General features: G+C 38.1%; 1 protein-coding gene across 8 annotated transcripts in view; it reads left to right on the top strand.

Annotated features, from left to right (window-relative positions):
• Nucleotides 1-223: 223 nt before the first annotated feature.
• The window catches only part of MBTD1 (mbt domain containing 1), a 33,167-nt gene continuing 12,947 nt past the window's right edge, over nt 224-20,443 (top strand). The window contains exons 1-13 of one of the 8 annotated variants that reach the window (XM_035342438.1): nt 226-445; nt 1,883-2,073; nt 5,779-5,892; nt 7,639-7,840; nt 8,534-8,673; nt 9,643-9,757; nt 9,852-9,934; nt 15,562-15,679; nt 16,237-16,371; nt 16,855-16,943; nt 18,110-18,344; nt 19,597-19,652; nt 19,935-20,039. In XM_035342438.1, coding sequence (XP_035198329.1) covers nt 7,687-7,840; nt 8,534-8,673; nt 9,643-9,757; nt 9,852-9,934; nt 15,562-15,679; nt 16,237-16,371; nt 16,855-16,943; nt 18,110-18,344; nt 19,597-19,652; nt 19,935-20,039 — 1,230 coding nt within the window. In that variant the 5' untranslated portion in view covers nt 226-445; nt 1,883-2,073; nt 5,779-5,892; nt 7,639-7,686. Of the gene's footprint in view, nt 446-1,505; nt 1,554-1,882; nt 2,074-5,778; nt 5,893-7,638; nt 7,841-8,533; nt 8,674-9,642; nt 9,758-9,851; nt 9,935-15,561; nt 15,680-16,236; nt 16,372-16,854; nt 16,944-18,109; nt 18,345-19,596; nt 19,653-19,934; nt 20,040-20,443 lie in introns of all 8 variants that reach the window. The other 7 variants (XM_035342439.1, XM_035342440.1, XM_035342437.1 and 4 more) reach the window with 7 other exon arrangements.

The following is a 20,443-nucleotide window of genomic DNA, read 5'->3' as shown; positions in this document are numbered from 1 at the left end:
AGCAGCTTTCCTCCCTAGCTCATCATCGATCCCCCATTCTCCACCACCTATCCTAAATCAAAAGCAGTCCCAGGCTGGGCTGCTTCCCTCTTTCATCTCTTTCTCATTTTCCCCCCCCCCAGCTTCCAAATGGTTTCCCCCACAGGAGCGGGGGGGTATGGCGAGCGAGGCAGCCCCATCCCGCGGGGCGCCCAATGAGGGCGCGCGGGGGGCGGGGCTCGGCGCCTGCGCAGTGCGCGCCCGCTCATGTTGTTGCCGTCCCGGCGCAGGGCGCGGGGCCCCGCTCCCCCGGCGCGGCGCTGAACTCCGCGGGGCCGCCCCGGGGCCCCGGCAGGGGCTGGGCGGCGGGGGCGGGGGGCGCCCTGAGGGCCGAGCCCAGCCGAAGGGGCCGCGGCGGCCGCTGCCTGCTGCCCGCTAGGGCCTGATGGAAGACACAAAGGAGCTGGTGAGTGCCGGGGGCTGGCGGGGGGAGAGGCGCCGCGGGGAGCCCCCCGTGGTCCGCGGGGTGCGGAGCGGGGCTAGGGGACGAGCTGCTGGGGAGAGGGGGGCTGGGAGGGGAGGAGGGGGGGGCTGTGGGAGCGGGGAGCAGCGGGTGAGGAGGGGGAGACCCCCCCCATCGTGATCTCTCCCCCTTTGTCGCGATCACCACCTTTGTCGCGATTCCCTCCTCTGCCGTGCCTCGCCCCCACCGAGACCCACTCTTCTGTCGCGACCCTCTCTCTGTCGCGATCCCCCACAAGTCGCGGCAGTGTCGTTGTTGGGGCATTGTTCCTGACCCGTGCCGCAAACCCGTGCGAGCAGCTCAGCTTCCAGGTCGGTGCTGGAAGGGTTCGCAGAGGTTTTGCCAGCCCGGTTCTGTCAGGTCCTAGGAGAAGCGGCCGCGTGTGAAAATGCGATTACTTGAAAGAAAAGTTTGAAGCCTGGGTGGCAGCCCCTGGGATTCTTAGCTTCCCATCCCAGTCAGCACTGTGAAAGCTGCAGGGCAATTCTCCGTGTTTTAAATGCAGATTGGTTTGCATGTTCGAGGAGCTGCCTTTATTTGTTTGCTCGTTACCTCTGCTTACAGCAGTCCGGTCCTGACTTGTAGGGAGCGGAGTAAAAGGTTTGGGAGAGACTAATCTGGAGCCTTACATGGGAACTAAAAGCGTGTTCTTTAAAAAAGCCAACAGATTTGATAGGTGTGTGAAGCTGTCTTTGCTTTGTAGTTCTGCCTAGGGATCGGTTTGAGGAAGCGTGTAACCTACACCATAGAGCAGCGTAGCTGAGTTAAAACCTCCCCTAGGTGGATGTCACTGCTTATGCCACAAGAGTGGTTCAGGTGTTCTTGAGAGTGTGGAGGCCTGTGCACGTACGACAGGCTTGTAGCCTGAAAATAAGAATTACCTTCATTTTTGCTCTCTAGAGAGCTGGACGATGTTAGCAGTGTTAATAATGTTTACAAAATAAGTTCCTCCTCAGTAGCTTTCAGTTCTCTTACCTTCTAAAATTTGATTTAATTTTGCAAGGTTCTTGATACCTTCTGCAAACTACTCCAACATACCTTCACTTCCCAGGTAAGTCGGCACACATTAGACACCTGTGATGTTTTGCTGAATCCAGCTCTGAGCACATAGAAGGAATTCAGGTGTAACACACCTTGGTTTTGGGTTGGTGTTGGGTTTTTGGTTTGTTTTTGTTTTTTGATGTTAACTGGATGGTTAAAACAAAGTATTTGCCTTCTAGACTTTGCCTCTTCCGGGTACTCCTGTGTATAAGAGCTTTGTAAACACGTAATGGAATTTGTAACAGATTTTTTTTTTTTCAAAACTCAAATATTTCACATATTTACATCACCCCTCCCCCTCCAAATTGCCTGCTAATTTGATATATTTTTTTGTAAAAGAGTCTCCCCTCTTCTTGTGTGAAACCCCCTGGGGAAGAGGCTATGGACAAAACCATTGGCAAACAGCAGAAACTGGCTTCAGACAAAATGCTGTCATACATAGCAAATGAAGAGACAGGAAAAACATTTCTGTAATTTTCCAGCTGAGATTTTACTTATAATAAGAGTGGAAGGCACATTTCCAGATAGAGGTGAGTTGCTTATATAAAAAAAGTAAGTTTGGTTGGTTCTGATTTCCAGGAATCCCAAGATGTTTAGCTTCGGAGTTTTTTGTTTGTTTATTTTTAATGAAAGCTGAAAGTGTGTTTTCTTTAAACTGGTACTGTGTTTGAAATTTCCTTTTTTGTCACGCTCTGAGGCACAAGTAGATCTTCAGTTCTGTAAGGGGTGAGCTAGTATTACTGCACTAAATTGCTCTGGCCAACTTAAGTTCAGCAGAGTTGTAATAAATAAGTTCTGTCGTCTTGGTGCCTTAATGCTGACATCCAGAGCTAAAACTGAGCTTGTGGCATAAAACATTAATGAATGAATTTAAAAGCTATGCATCAAATTTAATACCGACTTCGAAGTACGTTATGGGAAACGTATGATCTCTTAAGGATATGTGATTAAAGTAAACGTGACTTATCACAGACCCGTGGCCTAAAGGTTATAGTGACCTCACTGTTGGTTGACCTTGGCCTCAAATACCATCTGTCCCAACTTCTGTCACGTTTCTGGGAGTCAGATCTGAGCATTGAAAGAGATGCCTATTTGTGTAGGTGCTGGCAGGCTTCTGCTAAGCTACAGCTCTCCTACTCAGTTCTAAACTGCTGCCTTTCTGAATTCAAGCACCAAATTGATTCAGAAGTAACGACAATCGTTTTGAGCACGTCGAGACTTTTCTGTGATTTTGTATCAGCCTCCTTTTGCCAAGGTGTGCCTGCTTGGATGCAAGGGGTTTGGCCACTTAATAATGGGGTAAAATTTCTGTAGCAAGTTCTCGCCTACAAAAACACTTTCTCATAAATTTTGCCGATACTTGAGCATAGTTTTCACGTTCTAGAACACTAAAGCAATTTTCTGAGTAAGTATTTGATGTCTAATTAACATTAAATGGTTTTATTTTATGATTTGGCCCTGCATTGTATGCCCTTTGTGACCATTGTTTTGTGCTGAAAAAGTAGTTGCTATTCTCCGAAAGCATGTGCTATAATATGTGCTGACTAAAATCAACTGTGTAACTATATGCTAAAAGAGTGAGAAACTAGTTATTAATCATATTTGTTTAGAGTTTGCCTTCCTGCTTTTAGGGAAACCGGTTTCCTTAACTATATTCTTTTATCGTGCCATTTGCCTTGTGTAATGGTTAATTAAGAGTATTTCTTAAAAATACATCGTTGCCAAGTACTCACAGAGGGGAGAGGAAGAACAGGAAAATGGGAAGTTGGGCAGAATAAGAAAGCAGTTTTTAGGGTTCCTTTCTCCACCCACCCCTTCAGTAAGAACTATGCAAGAACCCCCCCAAGCAAATAATCGTGCAGACTTGGATTTGCCAGTCCCGCTTCGCCTCGATCTTGTATCGCTCTGTCTAAAAACCTTTCCTGTTGAGGAACTGGTAACCTTACTAGGCAAATAAGCTTAGCCAGCATACTTAAATGTTTGGCCTGTATGTGCATTGCTTCTGCTCACTGACCTGCTGGGTTATCCTGTAGTGCACCAGCTACTGCTCTTTGGCTAATGACTGGTTGCGCAGCTCTGAGGCTTATGGCGAGCTAGGCCTGCTCAGAGCAAGCTTTGCAGATAGGCAGTATGCGTTCCCTCACGTTAGGAGGTGAAGAGCACTAATCTGCTTCAATTTTGAGGGAAAGGTAGTTTTCCTCCTCAATGTGATTTGGCATGCTAAATCCAAGCTCCTGGATCCATCCTTTTCTTTGGATGCCTGTATTGTGAAACATGGGGAATGATCTTGCTACAGTTGTAATTGCTGGATCAAGTTCCTGCTACTGTCTCTAGTAGCTGGAAAAAGAATTTTAGGAGAAATATTACCAAATGTTGATTAATAAAGCCTGTAAATATATAATGTAAGCTTACTCCCCCCCACCCCAGTTTTGTGGTTATGACAGGCCGCTTCAGCGCTGTAACTATCATGCTACTTTTTTGGGTGGAGGACTGCATTCTCATGGACAGTGTGTCTCAAAATCCAGTGGGAGCACCTGGTACAGTGTAAGCTGTTCTCTCTGAAGCTTCCATTCACAGAGGTGCTGCAGGTAGCAGCTAAGTGCTCCTCTGTTAGACGGTGTGGCTAGTCAGCTGGTAAGGCACGCTGCTGCTCAGCACTTGCAAGAACGCAGCAGGAGTTGCAAGCTGCTGCTGTTACCGAAGCAGATGCTTTTTCTTCAGTTATGGTTCTGTTGGAGGCATCTGTTGCCCGTTATGTAAGGATGCAATTTTTGACCTTTGAGTTCAGAGTTGTACCTTATTTTCTGCTTCAGATATTAAAGCTTGGAAAAGAATAGGACCTTTCATTGCGGCAGGAAGGGCTATCAGAGATCCACACGTTATTCATTTGTTTCTACAAATGCTGTCTCAACATGGGTTGAAAAGAACCTTAGAGGTGTTTATTATCAAAATAAAAGTGTTTTGATGTGCTCTAGCAAAATTCCAGCATAGGTATTTGCATATTTTCTTGCCTAGCTTCCACCTACTTCTATAAACTAAGTAGTTTGTATTTTTTTCTATTGAAAAAACTGTATGCTTTCCAAGTTACACAAGACGCATTTTGAGTAATTTCCCAAGAATTACAATCCAGATAATAACTATAAATTAACATTAGGAATGTCCTATGCAAATTATCTGGCAAGCATGCTTATCTTCTGGCAAAAGCTTGGATGAAAATATTATATAAATCTATGATATTATTTTAAAACAACTAGTAAAGCTGCTGTTTAGAGTTTCTCATAACGAGCTGAGACAATTTGACCAAATATAAAGTAAATGGAAAGGTGGAATGTGAGACTTCTTTTGACGTTTTACCTAAGCTTAACTAACTCTTGATGACTGCTCCTTAGAAACCCCTGTAATGCTGAAGACCATTTTTTTTTAGAGACCCCAATTTCTCTAGAGAAATTGGAAATGTTTTCTTTCTCATCTGTGAATATTTTGGCAGAGAGGGCTTGGCAGTGATGCTAGAGGTTCTAAATGTATTTGATAGGAAAAATTAAAAAAATAAAAAGAGCCAACCGTTCTGTTGTGGTATCTGTGATTGTAATCTTGCACCATGCTTCAGCTTGCCTGCAGCAGCCTTTCTTCCTTCCCTCCTGTGCCACTGGAGCTTCAGCTTTCCTCCAGCTTTCCATTTCTGCTCCTGCCCTCGCAGTGGGAGCCACGCTTGCTCTGGGGTTTCTCTGCTGTGGCGCTGGGAGTTGGCGGACCTGGGAGTGAGCTGTGCTTCTCTTACTCCTCCTGAGCTGCTCCAGCATTTCACACCCCTGGCAGCAAAGCGCTGGGGGAACAGAACCGCCATGTGTGTCCAGAGGTCTCCGGTTTGCAAAGAAAAAGGGACATGCTGAGACCACCCCAAGCTGCAGCTTCCACTAAAGGGTTGAAGCCCTCCTTTGTGTGGGACAGGGCCCTGGTCCTTAGTGAAATCAGGTCAGCTGATTGACGGAGGATGCGTGGATGAGGCTGGATATCCTGTCCTGTCCATGGGCTCTGGTACACCAACAAAATCCATCCGTAATACCAGGAGGCAACGCAATGTTACTGCTGTGAAGGGTTAGGATGGTGCTGCGTTTTATTTCCTGGTGGAGGCAATGGTCAAGGAAAGCCAAACTGAGGCATGACAGAGTTTGAGATTCTGGGGAAGGTAATGAGTCTTCATGTTCTGATCTGTAAATTACTGCCACTTTTTGCAGAGCACTGTATCCATGGCAACGTGTTCAACTTCTGTCTTAATCTACGCACACGTGCACACAAACGAATAACTGATCTTGCATCTTGCTGGTAATAGTATCAGTGATAGTGTACAGGTAAGGCTTGCTACCAGCACAGCTTAGGACGAGGTTTTGTTCTGCCCTCTCCCTGCGTTTCCTCTGATTGCAGCTGTTGTCCTGGCTGCTTCAAGCAGCTCTCAGTTTCTTCAAGGAGATGTGGAGTTATGCCCTGTCCTAGGTTTTGGTTGGTTTTAATATAATGTTGAGTGGTTGGCTGTGGGATGTATGCACAGTTAACGTTACACTGAATTTAAGTATCAGAGCTGCTTTAAGTGATTTGTGTATCTTACTGTATAATCTTTTACACTCACAGGATGTGGGTTTTGTTTTTTTGTTAGTTGGATACTGGGATTGAGTCAGTGTGGGAATCAGTTTTCCCTTGTAACTATGAAGAAATCCTTCTATAATAGGACTTAGATGGAAAAGGAGAATAGAGAACATTATAATAAAAGGATAGCATGGCAGAAAAAGGCTTGGATAAAATCCAACAATAAAGATGTTCAGGCATATACTCTCTAGGAAAGGGATTTGGGAATTACCATGATGAAATCTTACAGCTATGAATCCAAATGCAATTTAAGAAGGAAAAGTCCAGTCACATTTCTTTTTGTCTACAGTGATTTTTAAATAAAACTAGCTCTTGGATGGGAGCGGGAAGGAAGTAGAAGCAAAGGCTTTCCTATTTATTTTTCTGTTTTCTTGCTGTACTTCATTCCCCTAACTTGTGCTTCCATTGTATAATTTTTCTTTTCTTTATTTATTAATACCTCTCAATATTAGTAATTGTTAAGAGTAATGGACATACTTTGATATTTCTTTTTTTAGCCTGATGAGGGCAGCTCACTTAAGTAGCAGTAACTTTGTTTCAGTAGAGCTGTTGAAAATAGCGATCAAGTGAAAGATGTGACTATTACAATGCATGTAGTGGATGTGCATCAGAAAAAAGATCAGTTAATCTGTCGTTTATGCTTCTTTAATGTCTTCGGAAATTGCTCAACTGTTTGCATTCTTCGAATCTGTGTGTTTTCGCTTGACCTCAGATTTATAGGTTATAGCAAAACTCTTATGTAACAGGGTTTTGTAGATGACAGTGGCAAATTAGTCACCTTTCTATCTTTTAGTATTTATTCAGACCCTATTGCCATAGTAACTGAGCTCTTCAAAATTGGTAATGTATTAATCCTCAGAACATCCCCGTGAGGTAGAGAAGTATTCCTGGTTCACCCATGAGAAACTGAATCCCATGGAAGCTGAGTGATTTACCTGTAACCCTGTAAGCCAGTAGTAGCAGAAAGAGAGCCTCGTTCCTGCTCGGTGGAATAGTGCCCTCCTCGTTGAACTGTCTTTTCTCTGCCCAGCATTCTCAAATGAATGAATTCTGGTGAAATTGGCTGCAGCCATCTGGAAGGTGCTCATTTGCATGTAAGATCTGCGTGGCTGTCATTAATCAGTACATCAGGATTAATGAACTCTGAAGATACCAAGAAAAAGGAACGTATGGGCTGCTACTGTGTGGTGGACCGAGAGAGATTTTTCTTCCTGTTTATCCTAATAGCAAAAATTGGCTAGTTTTGGCTCTACTAATACTAATTCAATTAGCAGTATGTAGCTCATATTTCTATGCTGATTGAGCAGTTTGTAGTAGTTCTACATTTAAAGGTTGACTTTGACCTTTGAAACTTTTTAAGTCTGCCTTTGAATTTACTGTATTCAGATTGCTCTGGTACTCTTTGCTTTGTTTGCTTTTATTTTTTTATTTCTTTTTATTATTATTATTTTTAGACAGAACATACTTCACGAACAGAAAGGAAAAGACGCGATTCATTCGGGATGTTTGACGGTTATGATAGTTGTAGTGAGGACACCAGCAGCAGCTCCAGTTCAGATGAGAGTGAAGAAGAGGTTGCTCCTTTGCCATCCAGTCTCCCAATCATAAAGAACAATGGACAGGTCTATACTTATCCAGATGGTAAATCTGGCATGGGTAAGTAAGTGGTGTGTGAGTACCAAGATTTTGTTTTTTAACCTCTGCTGTGCTTTGTGAGGGTCCAGTCCCAAGTGTTTGTTCCCCTTGAAAACTGACCAAAATAATTGAAGGGAAGTGCATTGCATGGGTTTTGCAAAACTGTAATAAGATAGAATTTGAATTTTGCTGTCAGGAAAGAAATAGTTTATGAACATTTCCCCCCTTATAATATGTGTTGTGTATAATACACGCACAAGTATGTGTTCTCATGCACATTGTTTTTGTGCTTTGAGCTTTTTTGAAGGTGTCATTCTGTTTTCTTGCGCTTGTAAATATATCTCTCTACCCATTATCTTGTTCATATATACAGTATATAAAAATATTTCGTCCAATACTAGGAAAACTTCCTTACCACTGCTGTATAAAGCCTGTCAGTGTGTCCTGTCACTATTACCTAGCTATGAACTGCAGTTTACCAGAAAAGTAAAAGGGCAGGGAGAAGGGAAAAGATTGATTTTGCCACTGGGGAAAAATATTTTGGACACAATTATTAGCGATTAGCAGAGATTTCTCTGGGTAGAATCTTGGATTTGGTAGAAATTGATCGGTTTGGTGCCACCTACAGGACCTTTCTCATGCTGTCTTTGTTCTGAATTTTTACCGTGGCTTTTTTACACCCCTAACATTTTGTTCTTTCGCTCCTCTGATTAGCTACATGCGAGATGTGTGGAATGGTTGGTGTCCGTGACGCTTTTTACTCCAAAACGAAACGCTTCTGCAGTGTATCATGTTCCAGAAGCTATTCATCGAACTCCAAGAAGGCCAGCATTCTGGCCAGACTTCAGGTAGCGGTACAGACACCATTTTCTTTATATACTTATTATAGTCTGTCTTTGTAAAATGTGTATGCTTGTAAAACTTGCATGATGTTTTTAAAACGACAAAGTCAAGTTTCTAAACACAATAAAATTGTCACATAAATGATTTCTAAGCCGAAATTCAAAATCGTGTCACTAATGAGCAAATTGCTTTGCTCAGCAGTGCAAATTACACAGAATATTGACTCCTTATTGTATTTCTGTTGCAGTGGCCCACTTTTATCTGCAAGAAAAAGATCATGCAATTAACAATTGCTCTATATATGTAGTGATTTGAAAATCCATGCATCTCATCCCCAAGATATTTTCAGGCTTTATTCTCTCTAAAGGTTTATTTAGCACTGTCGTGTTTTGCTTTTGAGGATTTTCTTAATTCTACAGTCTTACAAAATGGGGTTTGATCTCTTCGCTTAAAATATTAATCAAGTAATCAGGAAAACATTTCTGTAACATTGAATAAAAGAACTGGAAATGTCGAGGAAATATTACATCCTATCTCATATTCATCGCATATGCAACAAAGTCCAAGAAACTGCATTGATATAAATTAGATTTTAAAAATCTTCCTTCTAACCTGCTTTCTAAAGATATCTTCTTTTTTTTCAGGTAAAACAATGATTATATATGTTCTCCAAATTGGAATACTAGTACAAACATAATATTTTAGGAATTGTTTTGCTGTTGGTGTTTGAATGTCTTTAATATTATATGTAGTTTTGTGGAACTTGGTCAACTTCCATACTGTGTTGTGTTAATTTTAGTTAAATCCACCAGAGAAAAATATGTGATAAATTATTTCTAAAACTTAAGTGTTTCCTTTTTTTTTCCTCACAATGACTTTTTTCAAAAAAGTTGCATCAGAAATATGCTACAGATGTATGGAAATTTTTGGGTTGGAGTTTGGAAAGGCTTTATTTACTTAGCTTTTTGTTGTTGTTTTAGGGTAAACCTCCAACAAAAAAGGCTAAAGTTCTACAAAAACAACCATTGGTGGCTAAATTAGCAGCATATGCTCAGTACCAAGCAACTTTACAAAACCAGGCAAAGACTAAAGCAGGTAATGGCACATGAACAGCTAAAACAAATTCTGACCGATACAAGATTTATGTTTCATTAGCAGCTTCCTAAATGAAATAACTTTTTCTTAACAGCTGTCCCTGTGGAAGGTTTCAGCTGGGGTAACTACATCAATAGCAATAGCTTTACAGCAGCTCCTGTCACCTGTTTTAAACATGTAAGTATTTTTCAATGCGTTAGTCTTTCGTGTGTGTGTATGTGCATCCATGCATGAGAGAGAGAACCCTCATTAGTTCTTGAATTTGTTTTTGCAATACATGCATATCCAAACTTGTTTCCATGCCTTGGAGTGCAAAACCTGTAAACTGTATGAGTATGACCACTTTTTAGATACATATGTATGTTTCTGTTTGTTCTTTAAATCATTCTGAATGCTTTGTTGCACTCATCGTGCATGCTTTCACAAAGAAAAAAATAAAAGGAGTCTTAAACACTTATGAAATTATTTTTTCAAATATTTTGGGCACAAAAACGTGGTATACGCTATAGAGTATCAAACCAACTAGGTCATGCAATGCTAGATGAAGTCATAAAATACTTCTTAGATTGAGGCTTGCTCCAGTATATAGGAACTGATCTTTCCATTACATATTTGGGTTTGATATTTTTTTAATCTTGGTTTTTAGTCATTCTTCCTGTCAGTTGTGCTGCTAGGTAGTGTAGAAATAAAGGAAAATTGACCCTCTTCATAAATCTGAAATGAAAAAGCATGCTTTTCTTTGCATTATAATTATGAAGATTCCAAACAAAAGGTCCTCATTCATTCTTGTCATGACAGAACGTAGTTTGGGGAATTAGGAAAATATTTATCAGCATCTGTCTTTGATGTGTTTGTTAAAATCTATTGATTATATGTTGTTTAAAATATTGCCAGTAGTTTCTGGTGTAAAAGTATCTCTAAGTAAAAACTTTCACCTTCTCTTTTCTCAGCGTGCTGTTTCTTTGTTTGTTTGTTTGTTTTTATTTCAGAAGCTAGTGTTTCAGCTTCTTAAAAGAGTTTTATTTTGCTCGAGATTATCTGCTGAAAATTTCAGTCAAAATAAACATTTTGCTTCATAGAAGCCCTTCATACGGGAGAAGAGAGACATATTTTCTGGCCAGTTCTGGAATTCATGCTGAGCCCTGTCAATTCATAAATCAGTAGGAGTTGAGGGCTCCTGGCAGTTGGCACTTTCTGAATAGTACCCTTTATGCTTAGAGGCCTTAACTCTTGCCCAGAACAGAGCCTCGTATTGGTATAGATTCATGAATTTGTATCAAATTCCATGTGCTTCAGTAAGCATGTTTGCCCTTTCCTTTCACAATTATGTATGTGTTGTAACAAGTAAGTTCCTAAGTACCTTCCAAAAGGTGTCGTTTGATAATGTGACCTGTGCAATTATAACAGCAAATGCTTCGTGTTTAATTAGGATACGTCTACAATAGATATACATTGGTAAATTAAGCTGTAACATTTCATATTAAAACGAGTCGGATCTTCCTTTCTTACTGCTTCATTCATTGACCTGAATAGTGCGCCAGTAATGTGAACAGGTACAATACTAATGTTCAGAGTTTACCTTGGAAAATTTCACGAACTGTATGGCAACAGTACTACTAAACCAGAATGGTGTTTCTTTTCTCCCTGTATTTTCCTTTATTTAGTAGAAGTAAAATGCAACTGCTGCGGTCTCATTTGGAAACTTCTTTTTTGGTGGACATTATTTATCTTTGGAATAGTGTGATTTACATTTACCATTACCGTAGTTACTTCTATGAAAAGCATATTTAAACCAGTCAAAATCTGAAAACACATTAGTACCCTCTTCTTGTTAGATCCTTCTCTCTTTCCCATTATCTCTGTTGATAATTAAAATAAAAAATATACCTTTTGTCTGTCTGGAGAACTCATTGCTATTTTTTCTATGTGATAAATTCTTTGATTTGTAAAACTTTGTATTAATTGATGTTTGATTACAATTCATATTATAGATTACATGCACATTTTGTGTGTTCACAAGACTGAGTATATCAAGTTTATACTGTTCAAGATAAAGGTGTAGAATTGACACTACAGTAAAATAATGACACGTCTTCCCGAGTTTATTATTAGATGAAATGTGTACCTGATTATTTATCTGCTTGGATATTTATTAGGAAACACTGGGACCAATGTTAAAGAAAACTTAAGCAAAATCCCATGTCTTATTCCCTTATTTGTTTATTCATTTCATAACCCAGCATACTTCAGTATTTCAGGTCTGGTGTAATTTTCCCAGATTTGCCATTTTCTTGCCATATGGGTGGACTTACTTCCTCTTCAATTTATCATATTTTAGAAACAAAATACTTGAAATTCTCTCTGTTGCTTTTTCTGTATGAGAGGAATTAATTTCAGAGCCTTTTTTATGCCCTTAATGTGGCTTTTGCACTTCCTCGTTACCTTCATTCCAGACATCCTGACATTTCAGTGTTGACTAACACTAACAAAATTCACTAGCAATACTACTGCCATGTCCACTTTGTAGGTCAGTAAACTGAAATAGAGAACCTGTTTTGATTGTTAGTTTTTCATATAGGAAGACTGTGGCAGAGCCAAAATGGTAGTTCATGCACCTTGCCTCTTCCTTAATTGCTGAAATTTTACTATGTATTTTGTTATAATTTTGCAACGTACAGTATGCTCTATTTGCTATCTCCATTGGTAACTTGCATTCTGGTTTCGTTATCTTCTTAAAGTTTCTACTTTTTTATATTTTTGCTTTTATTAGCTGAAAGCAAATACTGATTAGAATCATGTCAGTACTACTTAATGGTGCATTAAGTTGTACATTAACAGTAATCTTTCTTTTCCCACTCCGCTGGTGAGATGCATATTTTCTGAAGTTATGTATTTTATTGTTCTTTATTCCATTTGAATTCTATTCTGAGCTGAAGTATTTTTACTCTGTTTCTTTTTTTTTTTTTTTTTTTAAATTAACAAAAAAAAAAAAAAAAAAAAAAAAACATGAACAATAACAAAAAACCATTTGAATTGTTTGGGAACATTTCCAGGATTTTGCACTAGGTGGCAGTGCTTTGCTTCTAGCTTTTAAACCATTGTACACATTGTCTTCTCTGCATTACCTTTTGTGGGGTTACAGTTTACACATGGTAGCAGCATTGTATCCTTATGCTTCAAGAACTGAAGCATCTCTTTGACATGAAAATCCTGACTCCAGTTTCAAATCTGAAATCATGGCAATATCGATGCCATCCAAAGCCTTTAATTTAACCTATGAGCTCTTTGTTCAGCTAAGCATGTGGGGATACTGAGCGCTCAGGCATTCCTTTCAAACCCTGTCAAACAGGACCTTCCTGATTGCAACTTACCTTGCAGAAAAGGCAGCTGCTGCTCACAGATAAACCCTCCCAGGTCATCTCCCGGAGCAGGAAGCGATGAAGCAGATCTTCCTTGTTTGGGAGTAACGTGAAGCGGATCTCTTCGTCATGAGTCTGAAAGGTAAATTTGTTCTTACCTGTAAATTATGGTTCTGCTAGTTCTTACTATGCCAATCCAGACTTCAGAGTTATCTTTCCAGCCAGCAGATAAATAAAACTTGACACTTATATAGTGCTTTGATTTTTATTTTTCAAAGCATTGTGCAAACATTAATTAATTGGACAAAGACAGAGAAGACAATAAGGAAGATGGCTGCTATAGCCCTGGTTTATCCAGTCTTCCGCCTGTAAGAATATTATGAGTGAAAAAGGAAAAGATGTGCAGTATACCAGCTATACTGTAAACCATCACTTCAGGACAGTAATGTTATCTGGCTTTTCAGTAATGATGCTACACAGGATGGCTTCCTTCTTCTAAAGGGTGAGCCATATGGATTGGTGTAGGAGAACTAGCAGAACCAATATTTTCACAGACAAGGACAAATTTAACTTTCTGCTATTTCCCTCTATACCAATCCACATTCTAGAAATAAAAATATTTGTGACATTTCTATTATCACTTGATGGGAGGAGAAGTGCTTTTCTGTACTTTTTCTCTGAATCAACTGAATAGATGAGCAGGCAGTAAAATATATTTTAATGTAGTGCAGCTGGATTAGGAAATTATTCAGCACCGCTATTTTTGATTGTTTAGATCATCTGTATCTCTATACAAGGCAACAAGATTTACTAAAATATGCAATTTGAAAAGTTTATTTCCCCATTTCAATTCAAAAAGCTAAAAATGTCAATTTAGGGATGATAATGAATATGCAATAGGACTTGATTAAGAAGCTGCATCTGCATACTTTGTATGTGAAAATGAACCATCAGCTTGCAAGTATTCTTTCTGTCTGCCAGATGGCAGAAAAGAGCTCTGCAGTATAGACTGGTGTAGATGGGACATAGCAGAACATGAAGAGACCAGGCTTCAAGAATAAGAAATTAGCATATTTGCTCTGACTAACTTTAATAGTTAAAACTTGTTTTTAAGTTTTGCATGCCTAGCCTCAAATATTTCTACAAGTGAATGGTATCCCCTTTTAAGATAACTTTAGTCTTTAGATCTACTAGGTGGCCATTGCTGATTGCCAGCAAAATTCCAGTATTGTAATTTCCAGTCTTTCAGGCAGGATTAATCCAGTTTTCCTCTCCTGTGGCTCACAGCCAAAAATCTGTGAAGTTAGAGGCTAGTGCCAGTGAGCTGTGAAGTTCTCTGTGTTTGCGAAGAACCTTGACCTTGTAAATGAAACACGGCCTTAGAATACAATACATAACCAGGGGTTCCTTTAACTGTCCCTGTATAGGGACATTGTCTGATCAGAATTTGCTTTTCTCAGAATACGTTACATTTGACATACCTGTTGTTTTAAAATAGCCAAAACCTGAATCTTCCCATTCTTAGTGGTCTCTAGCTTAGACTGGCTCAATTTATATTTTGTTACTGTTAACTTTAGCTGAGTAACTTTTAAGGTTTTAAATTCTTTAGCACTGTGCATTTCTTATATCTCTACTATACCATCTTTGACTATCTTCCATGATGCTCTGTTCAACAAAACATTCTTCCTGACAGAGCAGACTAAATGTTGGTTTTTATTTCCAGTTTCCCAGACTCCTTGGGAATTCATCAGGCTTTGATTCCTTTTTGTTATTAACACATTAGCCTAAGCTTTCAGGACAGTGTATGCGTTTCCCTTTAGCATTCATTAAAAAGTTAAACTCAACCTTCTGTGTTTTTTTGTTTGTTTGTTTTTGATTTATTGATAGAGTAATTACTTGCAGATTAAATGAAAGCCTCTTCCTATGAGAGGATCTGAACTAATGGGTGATAAAACTTACCATAATAAAACTTGAGAATAGATTCAAGAAATAACCTGTAAGTGTTTTTCAGGCACATTACTGACTTACAGAATATAAAGATTTTTATGTCTGTGGCACAAGTGCCATAATTTTCTGGTAATAGAGTTGAAGAGGAATTACACCGTTCTCACTAAAATCAGTAGGCTGAAACATAACGGAACAAAGCTGACCTCTGAGCTTATACAGTTCGGGCTTATGCTTTACAGGTGTTTAAACTTGGAATCCTAAAGCTGGTAGGAAATACACAGTAATTTTAGTATAGCGGAACTGCACATAAGCTTTAGATAAGTATCCAAATTAGGTTTTCATAGATTATTTTCTAACCATGTTTGTCTTATGTATATTGATTGTCATACTTTATTTGAAAGTTACTCACAAAACACTAATATGATTTAAAAAAAAAAAAATCATGTGCTATAAATAAAGTGGTGAACTGTTCACTTCCCCTCCTACCTTAAACGTTAGGCACCTATGGGGACATGCTGGGGTGATATCTCAGAAGGAGTACGAGTGGAGGTTCCAAACACGGACTGCAGCCTACCTACCAAAGTCTTCTGGATAGCTGGAATTGTAAAATTAGCAGGTGAATATATTTTAATTGAAATTATTGAAATACTCAAAATAATTCAGTGAACGGAGCTGGTAATATAGTCAGTAGTCACCTGGTTAGTAGAATATCAACACTGTCAGCGCTGTATTGCTAGGTTATGTGTTTCAGGATTACCACTGTCACACTTTTACAGTAGCTTCAAAGAGAGTTGAGAGCATCTGTTTTTTATATTGCTGGAATCCACTAAGAGCAGTGCTGGATGAGAGGATAAGCAATTGTATGATAGCAAGCCTTGTTTAAAAAAAAAAAAAATCACGTTTCTTGATTAAAAGTAAAGTTAAAAAATGAGGCTTGTGTAGCTAAAATATGAAAAAAACACAGACTGGGGGTAAAGAAACAATTATTTCCCTATATATAATCTCTAAAAGCTTATAGTACAAGAATTTTAATTTTATTTCAAATGTGCTGATAACATACAGCAATGTGCCTTAAGAATAATGTTCTAGAAAAAGTTAGTCTAGAAAATCCAATGTAATTTATACTGGGTAAAGAAATACTAATAGATTTTTTTTAATATTGTTTTATTTCAGGCTACAATGCTCTGCTAAGATATGAAGGCTTTGAAAATGATTCAAGCCTTGACTTCTGGTGCAACGTTTGTGGGACTGATATCCACCCGGTTGGTTGGTGTGCGACCAGTGGAAAGCCTCTAGTCCCTCCTCGAAGTATGTAAATAGCAGCCTCACTGATTGCTATAATTAAAAAGTCTTTTCTGACTAAATTTGCTTATGGTTCTGATATCCAAGTGTTTCTCTTTTTTTACCATAGCAATGAATTCAACAGTTATAAATAAATAATTTGATCTATTGGAAAAATAAGGATTTGGCTTGCATTGAAAGTGTTTCTTGTGGTAGCCCCTCTGGTACAACTTAGTTTTTAAGATCAAGGTGGAAGTGGTTAGCTAATCAGTGATGTGAACGTGCACTGATTTATATTTATATTTTGTTATTAAATTCTTTGCCCTGACATACCCATACATTTAATCTCGGGTAGCATTTATTCTCTAAAGAGGTTTTTGTCATTATTTTCATTCAGGCTTTTTAACAGTCATCTAGGATTTCTTCTTTACATATTCCAGACTATAACATTGTCTCTAATGGACACAATTAAAAATCAGTGGCTTATTTTGTCCCCTTCATTTGCAACAGCCATCCAACACAAATACACAAACTGGAAAGCTTTTCTAGTGAAACGACTTACTGGTGCCAAAACACTTCCTCCTGACTTTTCTCAGAAGGTAAGGCTGATGCAATATCAATGATGTACTGTGAACAAAATTGCAGCACAGAGTGAAGAGCTGAAATATTTTACAATGGCACAGTAGCTCCTTTTGTAGTGAAGATGATAAAGTAGTTTCTTACTTGAAACAGTTTTCCTGGGAATCTCTATTCTTCATTTATCTCCACACTTGTCAATGTGATGCTGTTTGGAAAACTGTTTCCTCTAACAGAAGCAATTTTCTTTTAAAAACTAGTTAGTCTACTTTAATTTTAAAGTACCCCAATTAAAAAAAAAAAAAAAAAAGTGTTAATAAGCTACCCTGTGATATAAGAAAAATTAAATCTGATCTAAATCAGCAATGATTTTTATTGTGCACTGTTACAATAAACTAAGCAAAATCAATTAATATAACACGTATCTAGATGCAAAAAAAAAAAAGATGCTTTTAATATTTTTCATCTGCCCTAGATTAGATTTCCTGTCTAAGTCGTATGGCAGCTGCCTGTATGGTATGCTCTAAGTTAACTTAATTATTATGAGATGGTACGTAGGTTTTAGTAGGAATATATGAAGTATTGTTTTGTTGTCTTAACATTGCATCTAATAACCTTGCTCGCCTTGTTTTTTTTTCTGAAGATTTTCATTTGTATTTAAAAATTGGCTCTGTTGGAAGCCAAATGAAGTTGGCAAAGTCTTGAGGCAGGATAACATCTATTTCCATTCTGCTCTTTTTGGTATATGATGAAATATGTTTGTGAGTGGTCAGTTTTAATTATGTTTGAACATTCTTTTTCATGCCTCATAATAATTTTAATTCTGTGTTTAAAGATGCCAAAGAAAAAGGGTTTTATGTTGTTAAAATTGTTACTCAAGGTAATTTTATTCATTGTTATTAACTGAACAAACTTTCATTACGTCAAAAGAAAATTCATTTAACCTTTATGAGAGCTGTGTTAGGGCTGTACTTGATAAAAGTTACACCATTGCAGGAGCTATTCTAGTTAGTCTTGTTAAAATGTTATATTTTGGCAATGAAATGCAAGAGGAATCATTTGTGTCACTTCTCCAGCTGGATTAACAAGTACTCGAATTAAATGGAAAATGCTTTGATATTGTGCTTAGAAGACAGATGACTAAACTGAAACGTTTTTACAGAATTTCATTTTTTCCCCTTATTTTAAGGTGTCTGAAAGTATGCAGTATCCATTCAAAACTTCCATGAGAGTAGAAGTTGTTGACAAAACACACCTTTGTCGAACAAGGGTAGCGGTTGTAGAGAGTGTCATTGGGGGACGATTAAGATTGGTATATGAAGAAAGTGAAGACAAAACGGATGACTTCTGGTGCCATATGTACAGTCCACTCATTCATCACATTGGTTGGTCTCGAAGTATAGGACACAGATTCAAAAGATCTGGTAAGCCTTTTGCATTTCAGAGGTGCTTTTGGGGGCAGTGTTGGCTTGGAGAGACCTGACTTAAGCAATACTGTCACTTTATAAAGCTAATAAAACTAGCTTTAGCAATGATATTTAAAAGCACATATAATGGGATATAGGGAGTTTTAACAATTATACTGTCATTCCAGAGTTTCAGTTAAAAGTACAACCAGTTTATTTCTACAGTGTTGAAAAAGCAGTCATAAATTTTAATTGAGTTCTAGTATATCAATATCTAGAGGGATTCAGTCTTAAGTAGTGGTTAACAAATTGTCTTTGCAGGAAAACCTTGAATTGCAGTATTCAAGCATGGTAAACTTCATTTTTCATGCTGATATCTGGAATTGCACTGTCCTGCTCTACTAGTTTGTGTTTGTCTCTTATACAGTACAACATGAACAAGTATCCTATGGGATACTTTTTTTTTCCCCTCAAGTTTAAGGACTTTAATTCTTTTGAAAGATGTATGTGTTTTAGAAATTTATGGGAAGATTAGACAGTGTAATAGATGATACATGGTTAAGACCCTTATTATCTAAAACACAAAAGTGATTGTAATTTGAAAAATTTAAGGCATCTAAATTTAAAAAAAAGGTCTGTTTTTGAATTTTTTCCTGTTGCGCTGTGACTGTGGCCCTTGTCTGAAATTTCTGTAAAACAATTCACAAGGCATCTGTTCAGGACAGTTTTAGCACTTAAACTTTCAGTGAAACTGTTTATAAATAAGAGTAGTTAGAGAAATCAAGAACAGTGCTATTTCCTGTGTCTAATGTCTCTTGCAGGGTTTCAGGGATTCAACAGCTGGCAAAAACCAGTTATGTATATGGAATGATTAGACAAAATTGTATACGAAATTATATGTAATTACATAAATGTAATTTTCTGTCATAACATGGCGCAGAGAGGTTAACTTGCCTTTTTTTCCTTTTTTTTTTTTTTTTGCAAAAGCATCTATGTGTTAGTAGCAATTTGGTGACATAATTGAGCTGTCTTGTGAACATTGGATTTTTTTTTTTCCATAAATGAAGTTGTGTTAGAGGTTTTTCAGGTAGAAGTCAAATGAGGAAAGCAGAGTATGTCCCCCAGGTTTTTATGGTGATCTTACCGCAAACTGTGGGCCTCCCACACTAATAAGGTGATTGCATTCAAGTAGTTTACATATTCAGAAAAAAACATACTGGTTGCTCTACTAACAAAACCTCTGATTAACACGTACTCTTATTCCTTGTAGATATTACAAAGAAACAGGATGCACATTTTGATGCACCCCCACATTTATTTATGAAGGTGAGTTTGCTAGCAAGAGCTGTCTTTTCTCAGAGTTGATTGAGGACCTTTAGCTCCTTGTATTTATAAAAATAGACCTGAAACTCTGTTTAAGTCCTGGAGATATGCCCAGCAAAATCATTGGGGTTTTTTATTCATACAGTTAACTAATATGACCTTCTTAACGTAAACAGAGATGACAATACAAGTATATTAATCTGTTCTTTTGACTGTGTCATTTTATATTGTTCAATGCTTATTAGATTCTTAGCTTCTGATGCTGTTACCTATATTTTTTTTTAGGTAAAAGAGGTTGACACAGCTGGAGAATGGTTTAAAGAAGGAATGAAATTGGAAGCTATAGACCCCTTAAACCTTTCAGCAATATGTGTGGCAACTATTAGAAAGGTAAGAAAATAACCGTGTGCATTGGGAAGATTGACAGGAGTCTGTTTTTCATTTACCTTTTTTCAGGTTTGAAACAAAACAAAATAATTCATTGTTTATTGAATTAATTGTTTATATGCAAGTATGATGAAAAAGAATATACTCATGAAACTTTTTTTTGATTTTGATCTCTGGAAATTCAGCCTTATCTTTAATTTGGATGTAATAGTTTGTGAGATTAATTTTCAGAACAGTCTTCTGCAAACTATCTTAAATATTTTGCAATTCTGTTCCAAAAAGAAAAAAAGCCTCGTCTTGCTTACTTGCTGAAGTCTGTGAAGATACTTCAAGGATGATTTTTTCTTCCTAGCTTAGTTGAAAAGGACACCATACATGTGATATACTTACTAAAAGGGGAAAAAGTT

This window comes from Oxyura jamaicensis, chromosome 18, assembly GCF_011077185.1.
Source record: "Oxyura jamaicensis isolate SHBP4307 breed ruddy duck chromosome 18, BPBGC_Ojam_1.0, whole genome shotgun sequence".
Taxonomy (NCBI): domain Eukaryota; kingdom Metazoa; phylum Chordata; class Aves; order Anseriformes; family Anatidae; genus Oxyura; species Oxyura jamaicensis.
This window is presented reverse-complemented; position numbering and strand designations above follow the sequence as displayed.